The following is a 26,720-nucleotide window of genomic DNA, read 5'->3' as shown; positions in this document are numbered from 1 at the left end:
TTAATTATTGTTAATTACAGTTTAAAAATAATTATTGTTAATTATATTACTATTAATAATTAAAATGCATTATTTTTTTCATTATTATTTGGTATTCTTGGCAATAAAATATATTTAATTCGTTATTTTAATTATTTTTAGTATTTTAATTAAGCTTTGGGTTTTTCAAAAATTTGGATTTTTAATTAATTTTTGGTTTTTTTTCATTATTATTCAGTAATTTTTGCATATCAGTATTTTTCAATAATTTTCAGTATTTTAAGCATTTATGTTTGTATATTAGTCACTACAAAATTAATTTACATTTGCTTTCAGTAAAAATACATTAAATAACTAAATAAATACCATAGTTAATAAAAAATACAGCTAATTTTTAATATTTTTTAATAATTTCTAGCTTGGCTATTTTTTAATAATTTTTGGTATTTTTAATAACAAAATACTATTAATTTTACTTTTTAATTATTTTAATAAATAACCTTATTAATATAAAATTATTTTAATTTTCAATTTTTTTAATTATTTTTAGTATTTTAATTATGTTTAGGTTTTTTAGAATTTTCTGGATTTTTAATTAATTGTTGGTATTTTTTCATTATTCTTCAGTAATTTTTGCATATGAGTAATTTTGCAATAAAACACTGTTAATAAAACATGTCCTACATTTTAATTTTTCATTAATTTTTATCATTTTCAATGATTTCATTATGCATAATAATGGCCTCAACTCATAAAGTTATTAATTAAATAAAAATGAATTAATACAAAGTTATCTAATAATATTATTAAAATTATCAATTAATATTTTTATATTTAAATTTCTTATTTTTAATTCTTTTTTAGTATTTTTCATTATTATTCAGTAATTTTTGCAATAAAATGGGTTCTACATTTTAAATTTTCTTTATCATTTTTATTGAGTTCATTATGCACAATAAATATCTCAACTCATAAGTTATCTAATAATGTTATTAAAAGTTTAAAATTATCAATTAATATTTTTATATTTAAACTTTTATTTTTATTAGTGTTTATTAAGTTTGATTTTTAAGTGAAATTGAAACATATTTTTAATATTTATTAAGTTTTGTTAATATTTAGTTTTAGTTAAAATTTAGTGGATTTTTAAATTAATAATTTCTTGATTATTTAACCTCAACCTATTTATATTACTATTATTCTCTCTCTCTCTCTCTCTCTCTCTCTCTCTCTCTCTTTAAATGTAATAATAACATGCATTAAAATAAGAGGCATGTGAAAACCCAAACGTCACTCTCTTAAATGCCTTTTTTAGATGTAAAACATTCATTAAAATAAGAGGCCTTGAAAAACCCAAAGCTCTCTCTCTCTCTCTCTCTCTAATAGTGTCTAGCTCTATTAATCTAATCAAGATAAGCAATGGTTACCATTTTATATTTTTAAAACAAAAGAAAATAAGAAAAAATACAAAAATTTGAGAAAATAGATAAATAGCTTCTCTCAAAGGAGAAACATACCAACATGGATAGACCAATTTTAATATATATGTATAGAAGCGGGGACCCATGTGATGCATGAGAAATCTAAAAAATTTATTAATTTTATTTACTATTAATTAATATTAAATTAATAATTAAAATTTGTTGTTAATTAACTAAAAGCATTCGAAGTTATTGTTAATATTTAAGATTTTAATAATTGTATTTTTCATTTAATGTTGATTTATAGAAAATAATTATTGTTAATTTAATATGAACACATTTTTTAATAAATTTAGTTGTGTTAATAATTTATAGTAATTTTAATAATTGTTATTATTTTTAAATGAAAATTTGATTAACTTTAAATAAATAAATATAATGACAAAATCTAACATTTTTATTAATTTCACTAATAATTAACAATTATATAGGAATGACAATGGGGTGGGTTTAGGGTGGGGCACCCCATCCCTGTCCCTACCCCACAGTGAAGACACTCTACCCCATCCCCACTTCGTCCCTAGTGTTAGGCGGGTTCAGGGCAAGGTAAACACTCAATGTCGGGGCGAGTTTAGAGGCAAGGCACCCCACTCCTAATCAAGGATGGGAAATCTTCGAATTTCCCCGCTCCGTCCCCAATATTGGGTGGGTTCAAGTAAATGTGTAAATTAGATCGTTCTGGGCCAACACAACATGACCTGCATGTGGCCCACACTTTGTACAAGCCGTGCTGTGTTGGCCCATATGGCATCCCGGGCAGTGCCTCCCTCCCCTAGGATAATTTGGGGGATTGGTTTGGCATGGCCCATGACCCAAGCCCAGACGGGCCTGTATCGTGCCCTGGTTTGAAGGCGAGGTTTACGTTTTCCATGCCATGATGCCAGAAAAGGTTCAAACAGTATTATTGCTTCTAGGAGGGTGTGATATACCTGCTGGTGTTCTTGTTAAAAAAAAATATTGACCTGGTCCAGATCAGTCTCATCAGATCAAGCTTAGTTTGGCCCATAGTGGCCCCTCTTTGACTTAGCCTTTGAAGGCATTTTGTTGACCTATGAAGGTCTTTATTGGCCATTGTTGGTCCTTTTCATATTGGTTCGTTGTGGCCTATCTTATATTGGCTTAAAAAGCCAATCCGTTGGAGGCATTTGAGTTGATCCATTAAAGTTTCCATTGAAGTCTTTATTGGTCATTGGTGGCCCTTTTTCAGATTAGCCCATTGTGGCCCACTTCGTATTGGCTTAAGAAGTTAGTCCATCAAGGCATTTGGATTGATCAACTGAGGTATTCTTTTTGTTGAAAGCTCCCTCTAAGAAAAAGTAACAGATTCTCATCATGCCAATTGGTCATCTTGTCATCATCATCATCCCAGTAGGCTTGTCATTATTTTCACAACAGGACACCATCAATATCACAATTTCATCATCTACATGTCACATTCTCGCTTGCAGCCATTTGTGATCAAACACATGAAGATTTCTGATCCCCGTGTGTTTGATGGGGCGTGTTAAGGAATTAGGATAATGTTTGAAGTATGGGATGTTATAATAAGGGTGATTAGGAGTTTTCAGTAAGATAGAATTTGTTATATTATGATAGAGTTTGAGATGGATTAAGATAGATTACGTAGAATCTTAAATAGAATCTTAAAGTTTGAGTTTGAATAGGTTTGATCTCTATTTTAATCTATAAATATATATGATGTAATTATCACATTCATCAATGTATTTCTTTCTAGTCTTCTTTAAATTTTAACTTGGGTCAACAATTGCAAAAAATGTACGGGTAAGGAGAAAATGTAGCATTTGCTCCAATCTTGGTGAAGCTAAAGTGTGAAAAACTGGATTCAAATCTCATGCTATAAACTACATTTTTGTCACCTTGTGCATGGCTATAGATTGTGAAGAGTTGTTGGGTTTTAGATAGGGCTACAGATTGTGCATGGGTAAACCCACCAGTGTATCTTGTTCAAGTGTTATAAGACACTAGCTCGGATAGAGGCATATGAAAGCAGTCTGTCATATGGTGAATAAAACCTCTAGAAAGCATAAGTGCAATCAAATATTGTATTGTATCTTTGTTGGATGCAAGTTTTAAAGTATCATAAATGGAATACCAGAAAGCAATTAAGGTTCAAAATTTTGATATGTATCGGACGATATGTATTGTATCGAGAGTCTTCCAATACACCCTTATAAAGGGTGTTTCAGGGTTTAACCTGGTTCAGGGGGTAAAAGAGTCTTAAACCGACCCCTCTGAATCAGGTTTACAAAGAAAAAGAAAAGAAGAACGAGAGCCAATACAGCCGGATATGCCCCTACTGATGCATCGGGCTGTATAGATATTCTGAACCTTACCAGAAAGGTAATTCTGAGAGGTATTGGAATATGTTTTAGAAGTACATGGATAATTGGAAAAATTAAGATAGGCTTGTATCATCATCTAAGCCTTAATTAAGACGTGCATGGATATCCAGGTTTGCCATTCAGTTCTGTTCAATGTCGATATCCATTGTCTATTTTTTTTTTAATAAACATACCCATTGTCAAACTATGGGCTATGAAAACTAAAAGCAAGTCCTAAAATGCATGAATGGCACTAAATCTAAGCCTTAATTAGAAAGCTATTAATATAAAGTATATAAACATACTTTAGGTAGTGTTCAACAACATAGTTTAATTTGTTTTTGAAAACAAAAACAACTGTTAGATAAGCAAAAACAATAGAATTTTGCTGGTGGCCGGCAGCTGCTTTTTGTTTTCAAAAACAAAATCAACCATGTTATCTAACCCTTTAATGGCTTATATGGAGTGTGAACTTCTTGGACACAGGCATTGAATAACGATAAATAAATAAAACCAATATAATTATTGTTAATATTTAAAAACATACAAGTTTTAATAATCAATTATCCTTTTTAAATTTTTGACAGACATGCACTAAGAAAAATATGCGTAAGCATTAAAATTTAGAACCCACATACAGGTTTAATTAATCTTCTTATTTGTAGTTGTATACCAAAAAATTTATGGACTTAATCAGGGAAATTTGAAGGCAAGAATTCATGAGGAAAGAGAGAGAATAAGAGAGAATGGAAGAAACAAATTTGAATTTGAATTTAAATTTAAATTTAAATGCCTAATATGAAAGTAATGGATTAAATATATGGGTGAATGAGAGAGAACGGGAGTTAATCACACAAGTCAATATGACAAAAAAAAAAACAGAACTTAAATTTCTAAACGAATAAAAAATAAAAGCATATTGACAAAAAGGAGATGGAATTAATATGGCTTTTTATTTAAAGAAAACACATAACAAAAAACAAAAGAAAAAAAGAGATTAGTGCCTAGCAAATTCATCTTGAATACCTATATGTACAAGATTTCAGCCAAAATTTCATTCAATGAAAGAATCGTATATACAAATTAAATGGTTAAACTCAAACCCACTGGAAACTACTCTTAAAGGAATCTCTTGAGAACAACTGCTAGTTCAACGCCGCTTACCGCAAAAATGGAAAAGCAGAATAGAAGCAAGAAAACAACAATGGAATAACTAATTCAATGCCGACTAGCTACAGATATGAATATGACGTTCAATCCTTTTTCAATTAAGCCATCTCTGGACCACTAGGTAGTTCCTCATACCCGTCATGGTGCTTGGTAGTGTTCCCGTTAATGGATGATTTGCAAGGAATCAACTTCAAGACAACTCCAACCGGCAGGCTTATAGCTCCAATTAATACGCTGAATAACCATAATTGCCAACTTAGAGGTACAGTGCTTGCAAAAGTGCCTAGAAACTCTACAATTATTATTTGAAAGGTTACTGTTGAGACCATGATGGCGATGAATATCCAGTTGTTAAGCATACCACGGAAAACATTAATCTTCTCTATATCACGACAGTTTATTTCATTGAATACCTGATAGAACAAGTTCAACGAGAACAAAGCAAACAAGTATTTAGTCATCAGAACTTCCCATTCAGTTATGATATAGTTAGAAATATTGTGAGACAAATGGGCAGTGATCGATGGTCCTGTAAAGAATTGCCAAAAGAAAACATGAGCATCAAAAGTATCGTTACAAGGTTTGTGATATTTGGGTTGTGTTTGGAATCAGTGTAAAAATATATTCATGACATTTTATACTGAATCAGAAAGTGGTTGTCTTTTTTTTTGAAAATAGTGATAAGTAAAAGAGTGTAAAGTTTTACAATGATAAAATTAATATAGTTTTTGCATTGATTATTGATGTAAAACTTTAGAGGTGATGAAGTTTTACATCTATTATCGACCTAAAACTACATTCCATCCATACACACAAAACCAAACCAAAGTATAGTTTTACGTCGATAATAATTATACTCTTTTTCCAAATGTATACAAAACCAAACCGATATAAAATTTAAATTGATTCTTGTTTTACATCACATCCAAATGCAGCCTAGAAAATTTGGCATGCATTGATTTATGGATAATGTGCAGCTACCTCACAGGTTCAGATAACATTAATTCCCCCAAATCATTCCCCCACGTTTTGAACCTTGTAAATCTAACCAAACCATATAGAGTTGGCATAGAAATCCTGTTTTAGCATTCAACGCCATGAAGGATTTTAAATAATGCATTCAACCCCACCAATTCATCTGACAACCCTATTTCTTAATGCCTCAACCCTCTCCTGAAATCCAGATCCCTCTTCTCTAGCAATGATGTCGCCTCCTCTGGCACATTTTTCCATTTAACTTCTTCGACAGGAAGCATTAGTTCTTCGGAAGAAAGGTTAGGTCATAAAGTGAACAGTGGTATCCAATTGTAGTGAAAAGAGATTTAAACATAAAAGGATATTTGTATCCTTTTACATGCCATCTAGCACCGGTTAATGATTTTGGACTTTTGAGAGTGACACGTTTAAAATTTTATGTATTAAAAGTGAGATTAGCCTTAAAGTATTGGGTACTAACCTGCAATTTACCCTATTATATAGCAAACAAGCACCGAACAAACCCCATAAATTGTTGACATCCGGTGTGATCATAGTGGATAAACAAATGGCTTCTTATTTCATCACTCAAAGAAAAATATATGGTTCCAATAAATTCATCCCCCCTATAAACCTAATTTTTTGAGAAGCTACAAACTATAATAAGAGTTATTGTGCTTTAATTCATTTTGTGAGAGAAAGATGCCCTGATGTTGGTTCCAGCTGTCTAAGTGGTATTTGGCATTGATGCTGTTGCTTTAGAAAACAGTGCCACATCAGTGCTTCAGGAAAAGTCTATATGTTTGGAACCGTTATTTCATAAAAAGTGATGTTTCAAGTCACGCATTGGAAATTGAGAAAGTGTGGTTTGGAGCAATGCTAAATTTGATGTTTTCTCAGATTGGTGCTTGTTGCTACCAACATGATGTGGCAATGTTGTAGATTTCCTATAATGGGTATTGGTGTTGAAAACAAATTTGGAGCTTTGATACCAAACAGAAGGTATTGCTGTTGCTCCAGTAAACGTCCTACTTGGTAGCAATGTTTACAAAAAAAAATACTATTTTCTTAGAAAACAGTGCTTTCAATCCACACATATACAACACCGATATATATCAGAAAACAGTATTGTATGTGCAGCATCAATCCTAGTGTCTTGGAAGGGATGAACAGGATACAAAACTAATGTTTGGTTTTTGAGAGAAATCTAACAAATAAATCCAAAGATGGGTCGCAATAGGAAATTCTCTCATAAACGCAGTCTATAGAAAAGGGATTATTTTGTGATTTCATACAGTAGGCAACGTTCCAACGATTCATTTTTTCAAATGGATTCATTCTGCTTATTGATCCCCCAATTCAAAGTAGCACTACCAGTGCCTTTTCTTTCATTTTTTATGTACAAATGGTGCAAATATAATAGTTGTGTTTTGGATGATTAGTTGCCCTGATTCCCAATTGAAGATTTTACTCCATGTATCCCACAATTAGTTATGTAACAGCTTTTAATTGCAAAATTTTCCTGTAAATAAAATGAAAAATTTATACTTTGTTTTCGGTTCATTTTTTAATGAATAACAGCTTTTAATTTACACTGTATTGGGCCTGGGATTTCAGGCCGAGCCCATTGAAATTTTAACAATGGGATTTCATCCCGAAAAAGTTTAAATCACAAGAAATCAGTCACATCCGAAAAGTTGAGATGGCCAAAATCCAAAGAAGCATTAATCAGAATTGCAATACATCAAAGTTAAGCTTGATTAAAAGGCGTGAACGTGGATCCCAAATAGGTTGAACAGTTATCCTAGAAATGGCTGAATTTACGAGCAGCCCCCAATTTCTAATGACATCATCAGTCATTAGACAAAGAAACTTAATAATTTCACCCAGTGTGCCACTCTCACAGTAATGAGATCAATGAAAACCCCTGTCTTGAATCTTTTCCTTGAATAATCTTCCATTCTTTTTCTCCCAAATGGCCCATAAGATTGCAGCTCCGGAACAAAGCGGGCGTCCACCTGCACCCAATGAAAGTAGAAAACCACTCCGGAATGGTTCTTTCATTGGAGAGAGTTTTCCCTACTCACACTGCAAAGAAGGCAATGATGAGAAGATAAACACCAATATGGTCTCTTATTTTCAAGGGTCTCACAAGTATTGATTTTGGACTGAATAACCTCCCAGAAAAAAGCCCTCACTTTAGGCAGGACTGGCCTTCTCCGCACTTGTTTCATTGGAAACCTCCGAAGGAAACTCATCTTTTACTGAAAGGTTCCCCCGCCACAGAACATCCCAAAACTTAATTTTGTCCCTAGAGAGCAACCATGCCATATGAATGCTGGGAAACAAGGAAGCAAACTTGAGATTGGTTTCCACAGAGTTGACAGTATATCCCTTGCATTAAGCGTTGCATCCCAACCATTCCCATTCATTCCATGAATGCTCTTGATTACCTGCTTCCACAATCTTTCTTCTTCCAAAAGAAGTTGCCACGACCCTCTTTCTTACTTTTACAAACAATAGCCCAATTTACTAAATGATCTTTCTTTGAATCCCCATGCTCCTACGGAAATCTCTAAATCCTTTGCCATCGTCTTCAGAATTTTGAAAACAGAGAGGCAATAAATAAGAAGGTCACACAAGGTGGTGGATCTAATCAAGTTAATTCTCCCTTCCAATGAAATGTAATTTTTCTTCCATCTAACTATTTTTTTTTATTAAAATTTTCCACAATAGGATCCCAGAAAGCCCTATATTTTGAATATCTCTGCCAGGGAACCCAAGTATATGTTAAAATACTATTGTCTTCTAGATATGATGATTTTCCATGTTTTGGGAGGAAATTTAATGTTCTTAATAAAAAGAATTAATATGTATACTGATTGGTATATGATTTTCCTAGTTCTTCTACATTTCTGTATACCTTGTTCACCTTCTTATATCCCTAAGACCTTAAACTTACTAGTATAGAAGTCGATTGATTTGCATTTCCCTTAGTGGAGCTTGGTTGGGGTTCTTTTTTTTTGTCCATCTATTCCTTTTCCTGGTTTTTTCTGTTTAGTTTTCCTTGTATTTTTCTTGTCTCTTACTCTCTTTGTATGTATATATTTGAGGTAACAATTAATGAATTCTCGATATATAGTCAGTGTCAGAACAAATCTCCACGCCATCAACAAAAAATAAAAACATAAAATAATCCTATCCATTTATCCAATAACAGAGATTGCAGAATATAGAAATTAAGAAAAGCATTCATATTTCAAAATATGAGCTAAAAATAGTAAACTTTACCTGGCATAAGACAAAGGTATTGAAGATCAAGGTATTGAGAACAGAACTAGAATTCCAACCACCAAGTCTGAGAAATCTCAAGACACCTTTCCCACAAAATGTAAGAATAGAAAGGATAGCCAGTTGATAAATGCTCTGACCAATGATATTCTTCCACATGGGCCCAGTGATGATATTAACACCCTTCCCAACAGGAGGCCGTTTCATCATCTCATCATTGGGAGGATCTGTAGCCAGTGCCAAGGCCCCAAGTGTGTCCATAATCATGTTCACCCACAACAACTGCACAGCCGTAAGAGGGGCAGCTCCTGAAATATACTTGTGAAAATTAACATGGTTTCCAAATTAAGAAATAAATAAAAGATCAATGGATTACACACCTGAGACGCAGGCAGAAATAAAATTGGTCATAAGAGCAACGATATTTACTGTCAACTGAAACTGTACAAATTTTTGAATGTTTATATAAACAGCACGCCCCCATTTTGCTAAATTCACTATACTTGTAAAATTATCATCCATGATGATGACATCGGCATTTTCTTTCGCAACCTATGGATAAACATTAAGGGGAAGTAAGAGGAAGAGTGACAATTCATAAAATAAATGGGTAAATAAATAAGATCTAATAATAGGTTGGCTGCAATCCTTGGTGACATGTGTCATGTTTCCAATTTCTTATCATCTTGCATAGAACACTACTAAAAGAAAGTTAATATTAACAAATTTTGCACATAAAAGCACATTTCACTAATTTCATAAGGAACTATCATATGTAATCATAAAATTTTAATAATTTATATGTAATATAATCAATTCCATTCAAAAAAAAATAGAAAGGTAGATTTAAAATTGAATCCAAACAAAAAGTCAAAATCATAGAAAACACAAGCAAACAAATAATAAGCATACTAATTAATTAATTATATCATAAAGTGAAAAGGCAACCGGCATTGCCTATTCCTTCCATAAGAAGGTTAATGAGATGGATGCATAGGAAGTTCAACCTAAAAGCACCCCTTAGAAAACATCTTGTCACCTAATGTTGCTTTTTGCTTAATTTCCCGCCTAGCATCACTTTGAACACCTTTTTCCAAAAGAATGACAAACATTTAATAACATTTAAAAGTGGGTCAAACATAAGTTGAATAGATTTTTTCCTTACACATTATAATATAATGGGTCTTTGAAAAGAAAAGGGTTCAAAATAGGTATATAGACCTAAGGATATGTATGAAGGGGAAACAACTAATGTTAGAACACCAATGGAAGTGACTTCAAATTTTACAATTAGAATAGGTTTTCACCATGGTTCAGCACTTAGAACTCATCTATGTGCACTAATCATAGATGAATTGATTAAACATATTCAAGTTCATTGGTAGTAGTAACTAGTAAGAAATGATTTAAACACTAATAATTGAACATTGGATAAAACTTTAAATAGAATGAATTGGCGAAATAGGAATCATGTAGCCAACCCCATATAGTTAGGATAAGGCACGGATGATGATAATGGTGATAAACTCATAAGACCAGTTATGCACACCTCTAGGTCACCAAGCATCAATTTTAGCCACAAGGATTCACATACACCATGAACTATTGATAAAATTCAGCTTCTGAACTTGACCTCCTACAACATTTTGTTTCTAACCATGCCAAGTAACCAAACTACCACCAACCAACCAAGGAGCAGTACCTAGACATTGATCTCCTATCTATGATTTGAATCCACCCCAATCAACATTTGTAAACACCTATATACTCAAATGTGTCAATCATTAGTAGACTTTAAGAATCTCAAAATGCTATGGGAATATTCTAAATGTATAGTTATTGGAGCATGAATAAATTGAATTACAATACTAACTATGTAGGCATTGGTATCTCATGGCATCATTTTCTTATCAATAACATGATATTTCATGGCATCAATTAAATGATGACAATCCTAATCTCCAACGTGATGATTCTGCCCAATTGGTGTCTCGTTGGCTTGTTACCTGTTAAGAAAGTGGATACAATGAATATTTAATTTCTTTTATTTATTAGGATTTATTGGGCCTTTGCCCCATGGGAGTTATATTTTTTGTGTTCTTTTTAACTTCTGTTTCTTAGTTCTCAGTAGCGGCCCTATTGAGGTCATATCATTTTTTTGGCCCTCTCTTCCTCTTCTCCCATCATCTTCTTCATCTCTTCCTCTACTTTCAAGAATATTCTTCTCTTCTTTCTTCAATCTTTTTTATTTCTTTTGTTTTCTAGTCTACCATCATCCCTGTCTCCTTGATAAAATCTAAATTGTACTTCCTTTGACAAATAAATATACTCTTCTTAGACCTTCTCACTTCAATTCTTAGATTTTCCAAGTCTTTAATTTCAAACTCCCACTCTAAGGACTTCAACTATTGAATTTCTTCTTTGTTGTCCCCTATTACAATAATGTCACCTACAAAAATCATTACAGCCACAATGCCTCCATCTCCTCATCTAATAAAGAGTGTAATATCAACTTGGGTTTGCTGCATAGCACCAAGCTCTTGGAGACTATTTTAACCATACAATCTCTCTTTAACCTTGCAATTTGGTAAGTTTTTTTATTTTTTTTATTTTTGAAGATAAATAATATTTTTAAAGAAAGAAAGAAAAGAAAATACAGAAAAGGTGACTAGAAGTTACCCAAGGGAAAAAAAAAAAAGAAAATACAAACAAGAGTCATAAGAAATTACACCCCCCCCCCCAAAAAAAATAAATAAAATATCCCTATAAAGATAATCCCTCAAACTCCACAGCAAAAGAAAAAACACAAACAAGAAACATCCCCTCGTGGCTCTTGCAAATGTCCCTTTCTTCTTAGAAAATCAACCTCCATTTTCTACTAATTCACTAAGGCTCCATTTGGAAAGAGTACAAATACAAATATGTAGAGCGCGAAACCTTATATTTTGTATTATTTTGTATGAATTTGTATTGTATATATTTATATTTGTACTCCTTCCACACTAAACTTAAAGACCTTTCTTATTCCTCATCCCCCATGAAGGAAAGTTGCCCTAACATTTTACTCACCTCCACCTCCCTTTCAACCACCTTTTCCAAATTTAACTCGCCCTAAATAACATGAATTTCATCCGTATATAACCTTTTTCCTCTCTTTAAGAGATTCTTCTGAGACCTCTTCTTTGATAGCTTGACAAGTGCAACCCACTTGACCATCAAATATAACCCTAACGCCTTTCGACCCATATTCTTGAAATTGATTGATATCACTTATTTTGACTTTCAATTTCTTCCTATAATATACACTTTTGAATTTATTGGAAGGGCTAGCACTAGAAGTTCCTTCTTTTAGCCGTGTAAAAATCTTCAATATATGTACTAATTGTCAATTTCTTGGGCCCTTCATCTTTTTTTGAAAACCTGATAACTTTAGATTTCACTTTATTCCCCTATAGGTCCACAACCTAGCCACCCTCCACCTTCCTACCTAAGCCTAAGCCCAATCTGCCAATAGAAACTTAAAAAAAAAAAAAAAAAATCTCTTGATTTTATGCTATGCCTTTTCAAGCCCTAATCTCAACTTCAGGCTAATGGTACTCCACATACTTTCACCACAAGTTAACTCCACAACCTCCAAGAAACCAAATCAATAGGCCTGAGAAACGCCCTTCTCAATTGACAAACCAAACATAGCTTCTACTCACCCTTCCTCTACTCCAACTCCTACTTATTGATAACCACCAACTCCTCCCTCGTCATTTAACCTTACCAAATCCCCTGCCTCCAATCTCATAGACTTGCATAAAGTAGCCCCTTCAAAGTCACTACAAAAACCTTACTCCTCTACAACCTTCTAAAGACCCTAGATTTGTCTTGCCCTGGCACCAGTGGAACTACAACCTCACCTACAATGAATGATGACCTAGCGCCATCATCTTGGACAAGCGCCTTTTTCCCATTCAGAAAAAAAAGGAATTTTGGCCGCTCCTACAAACCTCAACCACTATGATGGATTAGAAATAGACCCGATCTAACCTAGAACAATTGGGCCAAATGAGATTTAAGAAACAACACGATTAGAGACTCCTTGCGCAATTAGGTTGCCCAAACCCAAACCGAAACTTGATGTATGTCCAACCCAAATAACTTAACCCTCTAACCCAAGTCAACTCTTCAAGTTACTATGAAAATTGAAACCCAAACACTTTTTGAAATACTTGCCCACCACAGCATCAAAATTAACTTTGTTTCTCAAAAAGCCCTTATATTCAACCTCCAAACTTTCACCTCCTTGACTGGTTGACCCTTTGACTTTATCCTTTTCAAATCACAACCTTTGATCCCCTACCTTTGAACAATCTTCCACCAATAATATTAGATCTCCTCAGCAAAGTTTAGCACCAAGGACAATGGAACAAAGGGAACCTTTTCTAGTTCAATTAGAATTCATGCCACTATCAAAACCTTCATCCATTTGTCCACTGATCAATTTTTTAATCTCCCACAAGCATCTCCCACCACCCGGAACATTTGTAAGGACCATACATAAAGCAAAATACCAGAAACGTTGATTAATACCAAACTTTTAACACCCACTTTGCATGTTGCTCCAACCAACCAATTCCATTCACAATCCAAATCTTCCTTTGCCCTCCTTATAGCTCAGAATAAAGAGGAAAAACCATGTATTTAACTTTCCAACCTTAACACTTCTTGGTTGCAATTTTGCATGGACCCAATTCATAATTTCCTCCTCATCTAGCACAGAATTGACAAAACAACCTACTAAACATGCCTCTAACCACCTTATTTGGTCAAGAGTATCTCCATCAGGACCCACGAACACTTCCTTCAGGAGAGTCTTTTCTCATCCGAAAAGGAGGATGTTGTGGTGAATGTTCATATAATAGTTGATTTTCTCTCCACCTTCCATAGGAACAATAGAAGGCCCATTAGAGTCAAAGACCAAGGGATGAGCAGGAAAAGGAGTAAGAAAACTAGTTACCTTCTCTTCCACCATTAATGGATATTTCTCCCTTGAAGAGAAGTATCTTTAGGAGTAAAGAAACAAGTGGACTTAAAAAATGTTACTTCCATGGACACTAACTTTCATTGAGAAATAGGATAATAACATTTATAGCCCTTCTGAAAAGCAAAATAGCCCAAAAAATGCACTTGAGGTCACAAGGATCAAGTTTAGACCGAGAAGAGGGAGGAACACGAACATAGCAAATACAACTAAAGACTTTAGGTGGAATAGGAAACAAAGGTCAATTAGGAAAAACAAACTCAATAGAAAACTTGAGATAAAGAACCCAAGGGGAGCCTAAGTATTGAGAAAAGAGGTACTAAGAACAACTTGTGAGATGTCCCCACACAGCCTGATATTCTATCCCATGTTCAGAAAAGATAGCTTGAAGGTCTGTAAACAAGTACTCACACCTAACTGTCAAATAAGAGAACTTTTAATGGGTCTTTCAAATTGCATACACGCCATTTTATGAAGGTTGTAAAAAATGGTACATACTTCATGTTTGGATTTCATCAAATAAATCCAAGTACACCGAGAAAATTTATCAACAAAAGTTAACAAAATATTAATGACTAAGTAAAGAAGTAGTAGCTAAAGTGCCTCATACATCAAGATGCAACACATGGAGAAGAAGAAACTACACCATTCTGAAATTTGCAAGAATGATAGGAAGTGTTAACCGTAAGAGAAATATGAGGTAATAGTCATTTAATTCATCATTTTATGTTTGTTTTCATTGTTTAAAATAATAATTCGGTTATCATTCAAAAACATAAATGTCATATTAAAGGTTGAAGCAAATGACCATCATAATATTGAGAAGGAAGATCAAGATGCAACTATAATTATGACTAAGGAAGCTTTTGTTCATTGTGTACTAATTTCTATAGTGAACATTATGAATTTATACAAAGGGAAGAAAACTGTTTCAAACTAGCTACTCTAGGGTTTAGATGTCTTAAGGCCTCGTTGGTACCACCATGATCTGAATAAAGAGAGATCTCCACCAACTCCATCATAATCAAGAAATGGTTCACAGTTGCAAAATTTTCTCCATCTTAGAGCAGAGACAGTGAAGATGTCGTTGCCTCAAGAAAACTCCATCAAATAATTTGATGGATGTTTTTTGGGAAACACAAGAACTTAAATGATTCAATTTATTCCCGTCGAAGGCTTGACACGATGGGTATACATTTAATTTTGATTTTTAAAGCGAAGTATACTTTGATTTGTTTGAAGTATTGCCATTCATATATTTTAAGGGAATCCATTTAGAAAAGTAAAGAAGAAAATGTAATAGAGGGATGCAACCAAATAAGAGACCTAAATATAAGATAGCATGCAGCCATATAAGAGACCTAAATATACCAACCAATGAAATAGAGGGATGCAACTAAGAAAACACTAAGAAGAAAATGTTGTAGGGGTGCAACAGTGGAGAATGCAGACAACCTACTGTGTGCTTACTCATACCGAAAGAAATATACTTGCAATCTTAAACTGATAATGTAGGCAAATAATGTGATGAACGATATCCAAATTCCAGGAATGTTTGATGACCCAAGACCCGTATGCACCTAATGATGCTACAACTTAATCCCTAAAGCTGTTTTAAATGCCACCTCGCATTTTTCCTGTTCCTCAAAAGTCAAGTTTTCTGATTTACCCTTACATAATACCTCTTTACTGCAGCAAGTTGAATATATAACAAAGAAAATTTGTCAGTTTTACTTTCATTCTCTTTTTATAAACAATAAATTATAAAATAATCTTAAGGGGGCATTCATCTTTTGGATTTTGAGAGGGGGAAAGTTGGTCAATGGGATTTTGATTCCCATTGACCAAGAATCCCATGTTCTTTTTTCAGATTTATGTGGGGACCAGGGAAATTTTATTTGTCCGGGCATACTCATTTCCTATGTGGATAAATAACTTTCCCACCTTGGGGGAAAGTTGCCAACACTTGAATGGGACAAAAGTGCCCCTTATAATAATGGATTTTTATGGCTAAAATGGCCATTGCCTTATTTACATGGAAAATAAAAGAACATGGGTATATGCATTTATCCAGGTAACTCTTTCCTGGAAAACACTTACCTGGGTAAGTGCATTTACCCAGATAAATAACTGACCAAAAATCGAACAAGGCATAAATGTCAAGGAGCTGTCCAACCTAAAAGCTTAAGCTGTTAGGTAAGGAGATCAAATTGGTGCCCCACAGCACCTCCCACCCGTGTACTCGGAACATCTCCCCATGATAAGTACTAGAGATGTTTCCAATGCATGCTGAGATGTGCATGTGGGGAGCCAATCTGATCTCTTAGGTGAGGTCCTTGAATGGGTTGTTATTCTCTAACAATAAGGAAAAGATAAGAAAGAGTGTATACATAAGTTCACCAAACATCCAAAAGTCTAGAAGACAACCCCAAAATGAACATTATCCCACCATGAAACATAAACTGGGGACTAGAAGACTAAATCCAATTATCCAATATTGGTCCTAACCTTTGGCAGTTTTTGCAAGAAGTGGCTTCTCTCAGACACAAATCCACATTCTCATAAAAAGATATTCCAGAGGCTTGCCAAGCACCTAGTGACCATAGCATCCATTGTCTACTTCTAGGTTTACATGGGAAGATTAGTAGCATTAATTAATACACAATAAGGAAAAAAAATATATAGAGGAAAACAAAAAATATCAGAAATATCAAGCGACCATTCGAAGAGGAACGAAGCAGGAAGCAAATTGTGCCTAAGCTAAAATCCACTACCATTACATAGATAAGTGTAGATATAAAACAAACCTCAGTTCCTTCTATACCCATAGCGAGTCCAATGTCTGCTTCATGCAAAGCAGGGGCATCATTTGTACCATCACCTGTCACTGCAACAACTTCATCAAGATTCCTTAGTTGGGTCACAAAGGCATGTTTGTCCATGGGCAAGGATCGTGCCATTACCTGAGGAAACAATGCAGCATTTTCAAATACTGAATATGGTCCACAATTAAAATTTGTAATGCAAATGACAAGGCAACCTGAACAATTGATATTGACTCCTTGATTTGCTGGGGAGTCCATTGGCGGAACTCTTGTCCTTCTATAGCCAAGCCTCCCTCTGTCAATATGCCACATTCTTTTGCTATTGCTTTAGCTGTATTAATGTTGTCACCAGTAACCATTCGCACAGTAACCCCAGCAGATAAACAAGTCTGCACCGCATCCTTGACATGAGGGCGTAGTGGATCCTTAATTCCAATAACTGCTATCAATGTATAGCCATGATCTGGGATGTTGTTTCCATTGTTCTCATTCAAATCCTTAAAAGCCAAGCACAGAGTTCTCAAAGCTTCACAAGCAAAACTGTTAATCACCTCCATGCCACTCTCTATCTTGGATTTTGACAGATGAACAGATTCACCTTTGCTATCAATAATCTTATCACACATTTGTACAACAAGTTCTGATGCACCTTTGCAAAATGCTCGGAAACGACCTCTTTGAAGGGCTACAAGCACAGACATCTTCTTCCTGTCCGAATTGAAAGGTTCAATCTTCACTATCTTAGATTCCCGCCGTTGGGCACCATAATCACCCCCCAAAAATGAGCCAAATTCTATAAGTGCTGATTCTGTTGGACTACCCAATATTTTAGTCTTCCCATCCTTCCCCTCCACCACCTCAGCACTAGTGTTTTGAAATATACATTGCAAAAGAGTTCTTAAAACTTCCTCAGAAACTGTAGACTTTAAAGCATTCATGATGTTATTGCCTTTTACCGATTCACATATCCAAATTTTATCAACGATCATATGGTTAGTTGTCAATGTCCCTGTTTTATCTGTGCAAATAGAAGTAACAGAACCCATAGTTTCACATGCAGAGAGATGCCTCACTAGCGCATGATCACTCATTAATTTCTTCATTGCAAATGCAAGGCTCAGAGTCACTGCCAATGGCAGCCCTTCTGGAACTGCAACAACAATTATAGTCACTGCAATAGCAAAATAGTTCAGAATCTCCACTACATCACTCAAAGACCACTTCAATAACTCACTGTGCAGTCCCTTCTCTACCAGAAACCTTACAACCAACACCAGAAATGTCATAACAGCAAAAGCCAAGCCAATCTTCCCAATAAGGGTAGCAACACCATTCAACTTCACCTGAAGTGGTGTCTCATTTTCCCCACTCTCACTCAAAGTCTCCATCAACCTCCCCCATTCAGTCCTCATACCAACTGCTGTTACTAGCATCTTGCCGGACCCATTTCTCACTGAAGTTCCAGATAGAAGGAATGGCTTTGAATGATTTACATTCACTGGTTCACTCTCACCTGACAAGCTTGACTCATCAATTAACAGGCTATAACCGGATATATACATACCATCAGCTGGAACTACATCTCCAATAGATAAATGAACAATATCTCCAACCACTAGATCATGAATTGAAACCTTTTGTCTATATCCATCTCTTGTCACATGAATAGAAATGTTTTTCTTTTCCTTATCCAAATCCCTAAATTGCAAGGACTGCTTGTAGTCACTAATTGCAGTAACCATGACTACCAAGAAAATACAAAGTATGATCCCTAACCCATCATAAATACCCTTTGGCAATCCTTCAGTAGCAATTCCAACACCTACAGAAACCACAGCACAAACCATGAGAATTATTAAAGTTAGGTCTTGCAGTGCCTCCCAAATAAACACCCATAAACTTCTAGGTGGTTTCTCAACATATTTGTTGGATCCATATATATTTTGCCTCACAGGCAGTTCCTTTGAAATGACACCATTTTCCAGTGATACTGAAACTTTTCTTGCAATTCCTCCCACTTCTCCATGTTGCTTTAAGCGCCGGGAGTCATGGCCACGAACAATGGATGCAAGTTCATTTGGGTCAATGCCAAATCCAGCTTGTCTAACCTCTTCTGAGAGCATGTATTCAACTCGACTACCAGCTGTACAAGAACAAAAAGTAAAAAAAATAAAGTTTTAGTGGAAATATTTAAGGGTTTGATTTATTATTGGTAGTTTGGCGGAGTTCATACCATCAATAAATTGCAATGCTGCTTTTTGAACATATAGAGCAACTCGTATTTTCTCCTGGCAGGAAATAATAGCAATATTAAGGCTACTGCAAATTTTAATGAAAAAAAAATCAATAAGATTCAGTTGGAAGTAAGCAGAAGTACAAAAGTGATTGTGTTTCATTGTCACCACCACTTTGTTTAGTATCTCTTGATTAATTAAAGGTCATTACCCAATGTTGTTTCCAACTATCTGGGGTTTTGGGAGGGGTAGATTGGATACGGTTACATTTTTTGCACAAAGTGGCTACTCTCAAACTTAAACCTGCATTTTCACACTTGCCAACCCAAGATTTTGTCCTTTTTTTAATCAATGCCCAAGATTTTACCCTTACACCAAGTAATGTTATTAAAGGAACAAATAAAAGAAACCCATGACTGTCATGAAACCCAATACAAACATAAATATATAATGATATTAAACTTGTTCTACACTCCTTGAAGACGAGAAAGTAATGCTATAGGAACAACATTGAAATCAAGAATATTAAAGCTTAATCTTGGTGAGTTCTTTCTTGGTAATCTAAGCTACTCAGGGGATGGGGTGTTCTCTAGAGATCAGATGGGAAGTGTCATACTCAAATATTCAAGTCCAACCGGTGAAGCAACCTCCTTGTGGAAAGAAATATTTTGCCTCATACATGGTTTAAGATTGGACTACTCATTGAGCTGGACTGACTTGATTGTTTAAGAAGATTGTTAGGTTGTTATTAGATGGATATCCTCAAGGCTGCTAGGTTGTTACACTATTTTCAATACATATCTATCATATATGTACCTAAAACAATAGAATTTAACACTCCGTACAATAGAAGCCAAAGATGATAAAGTTAAGTTGTTGCAAGCATTCATGGCATGTCAAGCAATGGATGGGATGTTGGATGTATCTGTAGAGCTACCTTGGCTGCTCCCAAGAAGGCCATCCATGATTTTTGTCCTACCTTTTTAAATCATATCAGGTATGATTTGGCTTCTAATCAAAAATTCAAATTTTGAGAGGATGTGTAGATTGGGGATGTCCCTCTGCATGAGAAATTCCCTTATCTTTTTTATCTTTCCAAGTTCAAGGGTATGCCTATTTCTGAATTCCTAAGTCAGCATTCTCATCCCCCAAGGCTGACTTGGAAACTTTGGCTTTAAGAGGAACCTTAGAGAGTCTGAACTTCCTATTGTGTCTGAATTGTTAGGCTTGTTAAATTCAGTATTCTTAGGAGAAGGTGGATCAGATTCTAGGGTTTGGGGCCCTAATCCTGATGGGTTGTTTTCTTAAATCCTTCTTACATTTCTTTTGTGGCAACCAGCCACATCTTCTCCTTCTTTCCCAGTCAAGGAAATTTGGACTGTTTGGGAGGAAAGAAATGCAAGAATATTTGAAAGAAGAAAAAAAAAGCGAGGAAGCCATGGTTGAAACAATAACTTTGAGAGTGGCATACTAGGCAAAAAGCATGAAGTTGTTCTCAGATTTTAATGTTGAAGATTTCTTCGGGGATGGGGGTTTTATTGCTGCCTTTTCATATATAAGACAGAAATCTATTAAGACATGGCTTCCCTCTATAGATGACTAGAAGAAGAAGACTTTTGATGGGAGTTGTGTGGGTAATCCGGGCCCCTAAGGTATAGGGGGCCATTAGAGGTGAAGATGGAAACATCATTGCTTTATACTCTAGTCCTATGGGATAGGGTGATGTGGCAAGGTCAGAGTTTCTAGCTGCAGTATATGGGTTGAAAAGGCCAAAGAGTTGTGTATTAACAGACTGATTATTGAGGTAGACTCGAAAACTATGATAAAATGGCTGCAGAAGGGGGAGGAGGTGACATGGCAATTGAGGAATGAATTCAGGAGATTTAAATGGCTCTCAAAGGCCATGTCAATCCACGTGAGATGGATGAGGAGAATTGTCAATGGCTTGGCAAATAGCTTAGCTAAGCAAGGGGTACAAAGAACATGTCTGTTTTGGGCTCAAATGTAAATTTGGTTTGTGTTAGCTTTCTAAAGCTGGGTTTCTTTAACAAATTCTTGTTATAACCATATTTTCTTCTAATCAATGAAATATTTTCTATGTTTCTAATAAAAAAGCAATGATAAAGTTAAAATTGACTTAAAAATAAAATAATTTATATATAATGGCTTTCTAGCCTACATATGATGTAAGACAAATTCAATGTTTGTCAATGTTTTGAAAATTGTAATTGTGTAGGATTATTTATATTTTTTACAAACTTATTAAAAATACAAATATAAAATATACTAAAAGGCTACATATATATAGGAATATGATTTTACCCTAGTTATAATCCATGTCTAGCATATATGTACTTAAAAGAATAGAATTTAACACTTGTATAATATAAGCCTAAGATAATAAACTAAAATTTAATTTGAAAATAGAATAATTTACATATAGTGGCTCTTTATCCTGCATATGATGTAAAACGAATTCGATTTTTAGTCTTAAATAACACAAATAAATCATGTTTTAGTGAAGGCTTTAAAACAAATCTTCCTTAACAATATTAAATATAAACAAAAACACAAAGTAGAGAACTTATTCTTGATTGAATTTATTTGAATTAGAGCGAATGGTAAGATTCATATAAATTGTAAGATTTATGAATCAAATTGTATGATTCAAACAAAAATCAGAAAAGGATTCAAACATAAGATTCAAATTCAAACCCTTTGAATTCATGATTCAAATTGTGAATCATATTGTAAATCATCAAATTTTTACAACATTGCCCTCCTATAGGTGTTCTACCATTGGTCATAGTTCACACCCTCATACATATCCTTAATTAGACCCATATATCTCTTTGGAACTCTTTTCTTTTCTAAATCCCACCATATTATCTCTTTAAGGGCTCTATCAAATGCTTTCTCTAGATCATTGAACATTACATGAAGACCTATCTTCTTCTCTATGAACTTTTCAACCAATTGTCTCAAAAGAAAGACAAATTTCATAGTCAGTCTCCCTAGGCATAAAAATTAAATTGATTCCATTAGATACTTGTTTCTTGTCGAAACATTTGTTTAATTATTCTCTCCCAAAGTTTCATAATGTGGTTGATGAGTTTAAATATGGGCATTGTATTGCTTTCTCTCTCTCTCTCTCTCTCTCTCTCTCATTTTATTGAATATCTTCTTTTCTTTCATTATCTTATTAAATAAATTAATTAGCCATAATAAGCCTACCTCTCCCTTGTTTTTTTATACTTCTATTGAAATATCATCATGTCCTAATGATTTCCCTTCATTATCATCAATAATTCAAATTTTGTGAAGGGCCATGTTATTTTAAATACTATTACAGTTACTAATCTCTCCTCCATTAGCACTATCCGCATGTTCTTTATTTAATAATTTTATGAAAAATGTGAGGTAATTTTATTAATCTAAAACAAACGATTACAATAAGCAAATGCCTCCCGTCTTTAATTTTTTTTTTCAAAATAATTTTCTATCTTTCTTTGATCTCATTTTCTACCAAGGCTCTTTGCTCTTCCTCTATAGTGCACCCAACATAGTTTAAATCTCTACATTTCCTTTCTCTTCTTCTTACTAGTTTATAAATTCCATCCCCCCCTCTTTAGTGGCTAACTTATGAGAAGTCATTATATGCCTTCTTTTTATTAATCTTTATAACATGTTAATTTTATTCTAATTAAATTTTGAACCTCCTCATTCCATCATCAAGTTTTTTTTGGCATTTTGTTATTTCCCTTTGAACTCTCTTGAATCTTTCTTTGCCACCTTTTTTTATGTAGTTAGCATTTTCAAACCATGCATCATTGGTCTTTCCATCGTTATCTATGTGGCATTGACACCCAAGCAAGTAATTTTTTTTTAACTGAATAACAACTATTAAACTCTTTAGTTACATTTTATGTCTCACCACAAAGGATATATCTAAAAATTTTAAATTGCCTACGAACCATCTATAGAATAGATATCGAAAAGTAGGATTTTATGTACCACACGCATGAGGTATAAAATGTATTTATTCTTTACGAATCAAGACACAAATAAGATTCTAGTGGAGCTGGTTTCACTAGTTCGGTGACTAGTCTACCACTCCCTAGAGGATGACTTTTTAATTCATGGGTTAGTTGGAGTCGTGTCTCGTGTGTGATTCATCAAATGCCACGTCACCTGAGACAAGCTTTCCGATAACCACTGAGACAATGGACTTATCCCCTCCCACTTTTTCCTGCTTTTCAATAAATGTGTCCACGAGCAAGTTCCAAGAAACTTCGTCGTTGACACTCTTTCAAAACAAGTGGTTGTGAGCTATGTAATCTGATTTATACATTATCTATATTCTACTTTTAGAAACGGACCGTTCGATTTGACCAGGTAATCGGACCTCTGACGGGTTCGGTCTCCGAGTCAGTTTTAAAAACCATACGTTTTAGTGCGTAGTGCTTACCATAAAAATAAAATAAAAAACCAAAACGTAGAACCCAGCAATCCTTTGGCTTATTCTTTTGCCAATACCAATGTTATAGGCATCTTAGTGATGTTTAACAAATAACAAGCCTTCTCTCTTCAAATATAAAAGAGCAGTGGCATGCAACTAAAATTAATTAATTAATGGAAAAGAATGGGCCAAAAATATCACAAGTTATTGCCAAAAGGCTAATATTAACTGCGTAGGTCAGAGCCCTCGCAACATGGCAAAGCAAAGTCTTCCTTCGGGCTTCGACTTGAAGTTCCACAAATAAATCCAAATCGACCAATCTGGCTTGATCTAATTCGAATTGGTTGGTTTTTCTTTACTATCGGTCAGTTTCGGGTTGTAAGATGAATGAATCGATTATTATTAAATATTTGTTATGTGAAAATCAAAACCGAATCGAACCGAACTAAGTTATGTGAAAAAATATTTGTTAAATATAGATATTTTAGTTTTAAATAATAAATATATATCTGAAAAATATATATATTCTGAAATATGTTAGATATATATTTCCAGAAATTAGAAAATATATATTTCGATATATTTGCATATATGTTTTGGTTTTAAATATATATTTTCAAAAAATATATTCTAAAATATTATATATAATATTAGTACTTTGATTTCATGTGCATTGTGCAAACTTAAAGTTGGTTGAAATCCAAACTGACCAAGTTGATTTTACTTAATAAAGGGTCAATTTCGGTTTGATTTTTAAATAACCCGACCAGGTCGAATCAGTTCAAAAAATACTACTAAACCGACCCAACCCAACCTTTGAACGGCCCTATTCCACCCTGTCAATGGAACCGACATGGCCTTAATTAATAGACAACTGTCCTACTCCTAATCTCCTGCATTGTCCATTCTTTTTTTGGTAAGTGCATCCTACATTGTCCTTTCAGACTCGGAGAAATGCAAATTGAACGATAGCAAATAGATGAGATTGAGGCAAAATAAACAACATTAATTAACGACAAATGAATTGCAGATGGAAACTGATAGAGACCGCACCTGTATACTCAGCTTCTTCTGTTCGGCTTGTCGTCTCTTCTCTAGATCGGCACAATACCGGAACCTCCTCCTCGGATTCTTCAGGATCGTCACAGCTTGTCTCCATCGCTTTAGAGCTTCCTCCGATGAGTTCTTCGATGGAACATCAAACTCATTTCCCACTAGCGATTCCATTCTAATCTGAGAAGTCGTTCTTCTCCCCCTACTCCCAATCGATAAGATAAAAGAGAAGAGAGGTTGTAGAGAGAATTATCTTTTGAGTAGGTCTGTTGAAGTTAGACAAGTACTGTGATATCTTCGCATTCGAGTTAATTTGGTCGAACTAGTAAGAAACGATTTAATCGCTCATGACATAGTTGGATACGATGATGATGATGACAACGAAGAACCACCATAGCTTTGATACATGTTCCTTCAATCGTTCAAATATTATTAGGATGCAACTCTCGTCGTCTGTTTCAGTTCCGACATAATTCCACAACTAATTTTACGGTGAAGGTGATTATACTTTCCGATCCTTGTGCCCTTTTCTCACTTTTGCGACTTGCCATTAAACCTCCGTTACCTCCCCTGCGATACAATACATACTCATCAGATTTCCAAACAAAGAAATCAAAAGTTACAATAACATTTTGATAAGACGATTGTGATCTTCAGATATCCAATATCTATACACCTATCCATATAATATATTAGAAAATTTGCAAAAGTAATACTGAATCATAACATACATTATTAATGCTCTTTGAGAAACATGTATGGTTTCATTTAGGCATTGCTATTCAACCCAGAAATGGAAATGCCATTATTCCATGCTACAAAGCAATACCAGAACCAAGATGCATTTTTTATGAGTTGGAAGCAAGACAAATGAACGTCAAGTCAGACCAAGCAAATTAAGAACAAGATTGTGAGAGATACAAGGCAATTTTAGCAATAGGAAAATACATTCTAACACAAACAACGAAATAATATCTTGGAATACCAAACAAGAAAACCTTTTTTTCCATCCAAAAAAATGACGAAAGAAGTCGTAAAAACTCACATTTTCCTTTCTCACCGATCTCAGAACCCCAAAAGTCAACTAAGATTGAAAGCAGAACAAAAATCTGCCTTTTTCCCAAAAATTAAAAAACAATACTTCTTTTAAGTTTTCAAGTTTCTAAATTTTACCGATCAAAAGCCAAACTACACTAGTTATTTTTTCCTTATCCTTTGTTTATAGTTTGTAAAAGATTGGTAAGCAAAGATAACATCAAAACAATAATTATAGAAAAAAAAAAAAAAAGCATTTTTCCCATTCACCTGTTTTCAACCCCTTCGTTGATTCATTCAAACCATCAAAAACAAAAGATTTAATTATAAAAGTATGAAAATATTAAAAAAATAGCAAAAGGAAGAAAAAAGTTTACCTTTCCCATTAAATCTGAGCAGATCTTCTCACAATCTTCTCAATAACTCATTTTGTCTTCTATTCTCACAAAGTTCTTTCTTCTGGCGCCGTTTTCTGTTTTCTAATGTCAGATCTCAAGGATATAAAGAACTGGTGTCCAACAATAACTTGTTTTGTCCGCTTCCAGCGTGTTGAAAGTAAGACTGTAAAGTAGGGCTGTTCATAAGAATGCCCAACCCGATCAAACCGATCAATCCGGACCGATCCAACCCGAGTCGGTCAGGTTTTCATTCGTACTGGTCAGTTTCAGGTTGGGCACATATAAAAACTGATATTTTAGGTCGGTTTCGGTTTTCACATAAGAAAACCGAAACCGACCCGACCCGGACCGAAATAGTCTTTCTTCTACTAGTTTGATAGTTCCTACTTCCTAATTTGAGTAGTTTCCTAATTCCTACTAGTCTTCTAGACTTCTACTAGAAATAGAAG

General features: G+C 34.3%; 1 protein-coding gene across 4 annotated transcripts; it reads right to left on the bottom strand.

The window, feature by feature from the left end:
- Nucleotides 1-4,835: 4,835 nt before the first annotated feature.
- LOC148844968 (putative calcium-transporting ATPase 11, plasma membrane-type) lies at nucleotides 4,836-26,391 on the bottom strand. Of its 4 annotated transcripts, none has more exons than XM_088953013.1 (8): nucleotides 26,251-26,391; nucleotides 24,839-25,408; nucleotides 19,326-19,380; nucleotides 17,308-19,235; nucleotides 17,075-17,230; nucleotides 9,619-9,790; nucleotides 9,239-9,546; nucleotides 4,836-5,385 (listed from the first exon to the last, which is right to left on the bottom strand). In XM_088953013.1, exons 2-8 carry the CDS (start codon nucleotides 25,010-25,012, stop codon nucleotides 5,071-5,073), a joined length of 3,108 nt encoding a protein of 1,035 aa, XP_088809139.1. In that variant the 5' UTR covers nucleotides 25,013-25,408; nucleotides 26,251-26,391; the 3' UTR covers nucleotides 4,836-5,070. The 4 variants fall into 4 exon arrangements, with proteins under 4 accessions (XP_088809139.1, XP_088809140.1, XP_088809141.1 ...); XM_088953014.1 differs by lacking the exon at nucleotides 26,251-26,391 and adding an exon at nucleotides 25,884-26,033; XM_088953015.1 differs by lacking the exon at nucleotides 26,251-26,391 and having other exon boundaries at nucleotides 24,839-25,133; nucleotides 25,203-25,335.
- Between the last annotated feature and the right edge of the window lie 329 nt (nucleotides 26,392-26,720).

This window comes from Nelumbo lutea, chromosome 7 (genome assembly GCF_056320005.1).
Source record: "Nelumbo lutea isolate HS-2025 chromosome 7, American lotus-T2T, whole genome shotgun sequence".
Taxonomy (NCBI): Eukaryota; Viridiplantae; Streptophyta; class Magnoliopsida; order Proteales; family Nelumbonaceae; genus Nelumbo; species Nelumbo lutea.
This window is presented reverse-complemented; position numbering and strand designations above follow the sequence as displayed.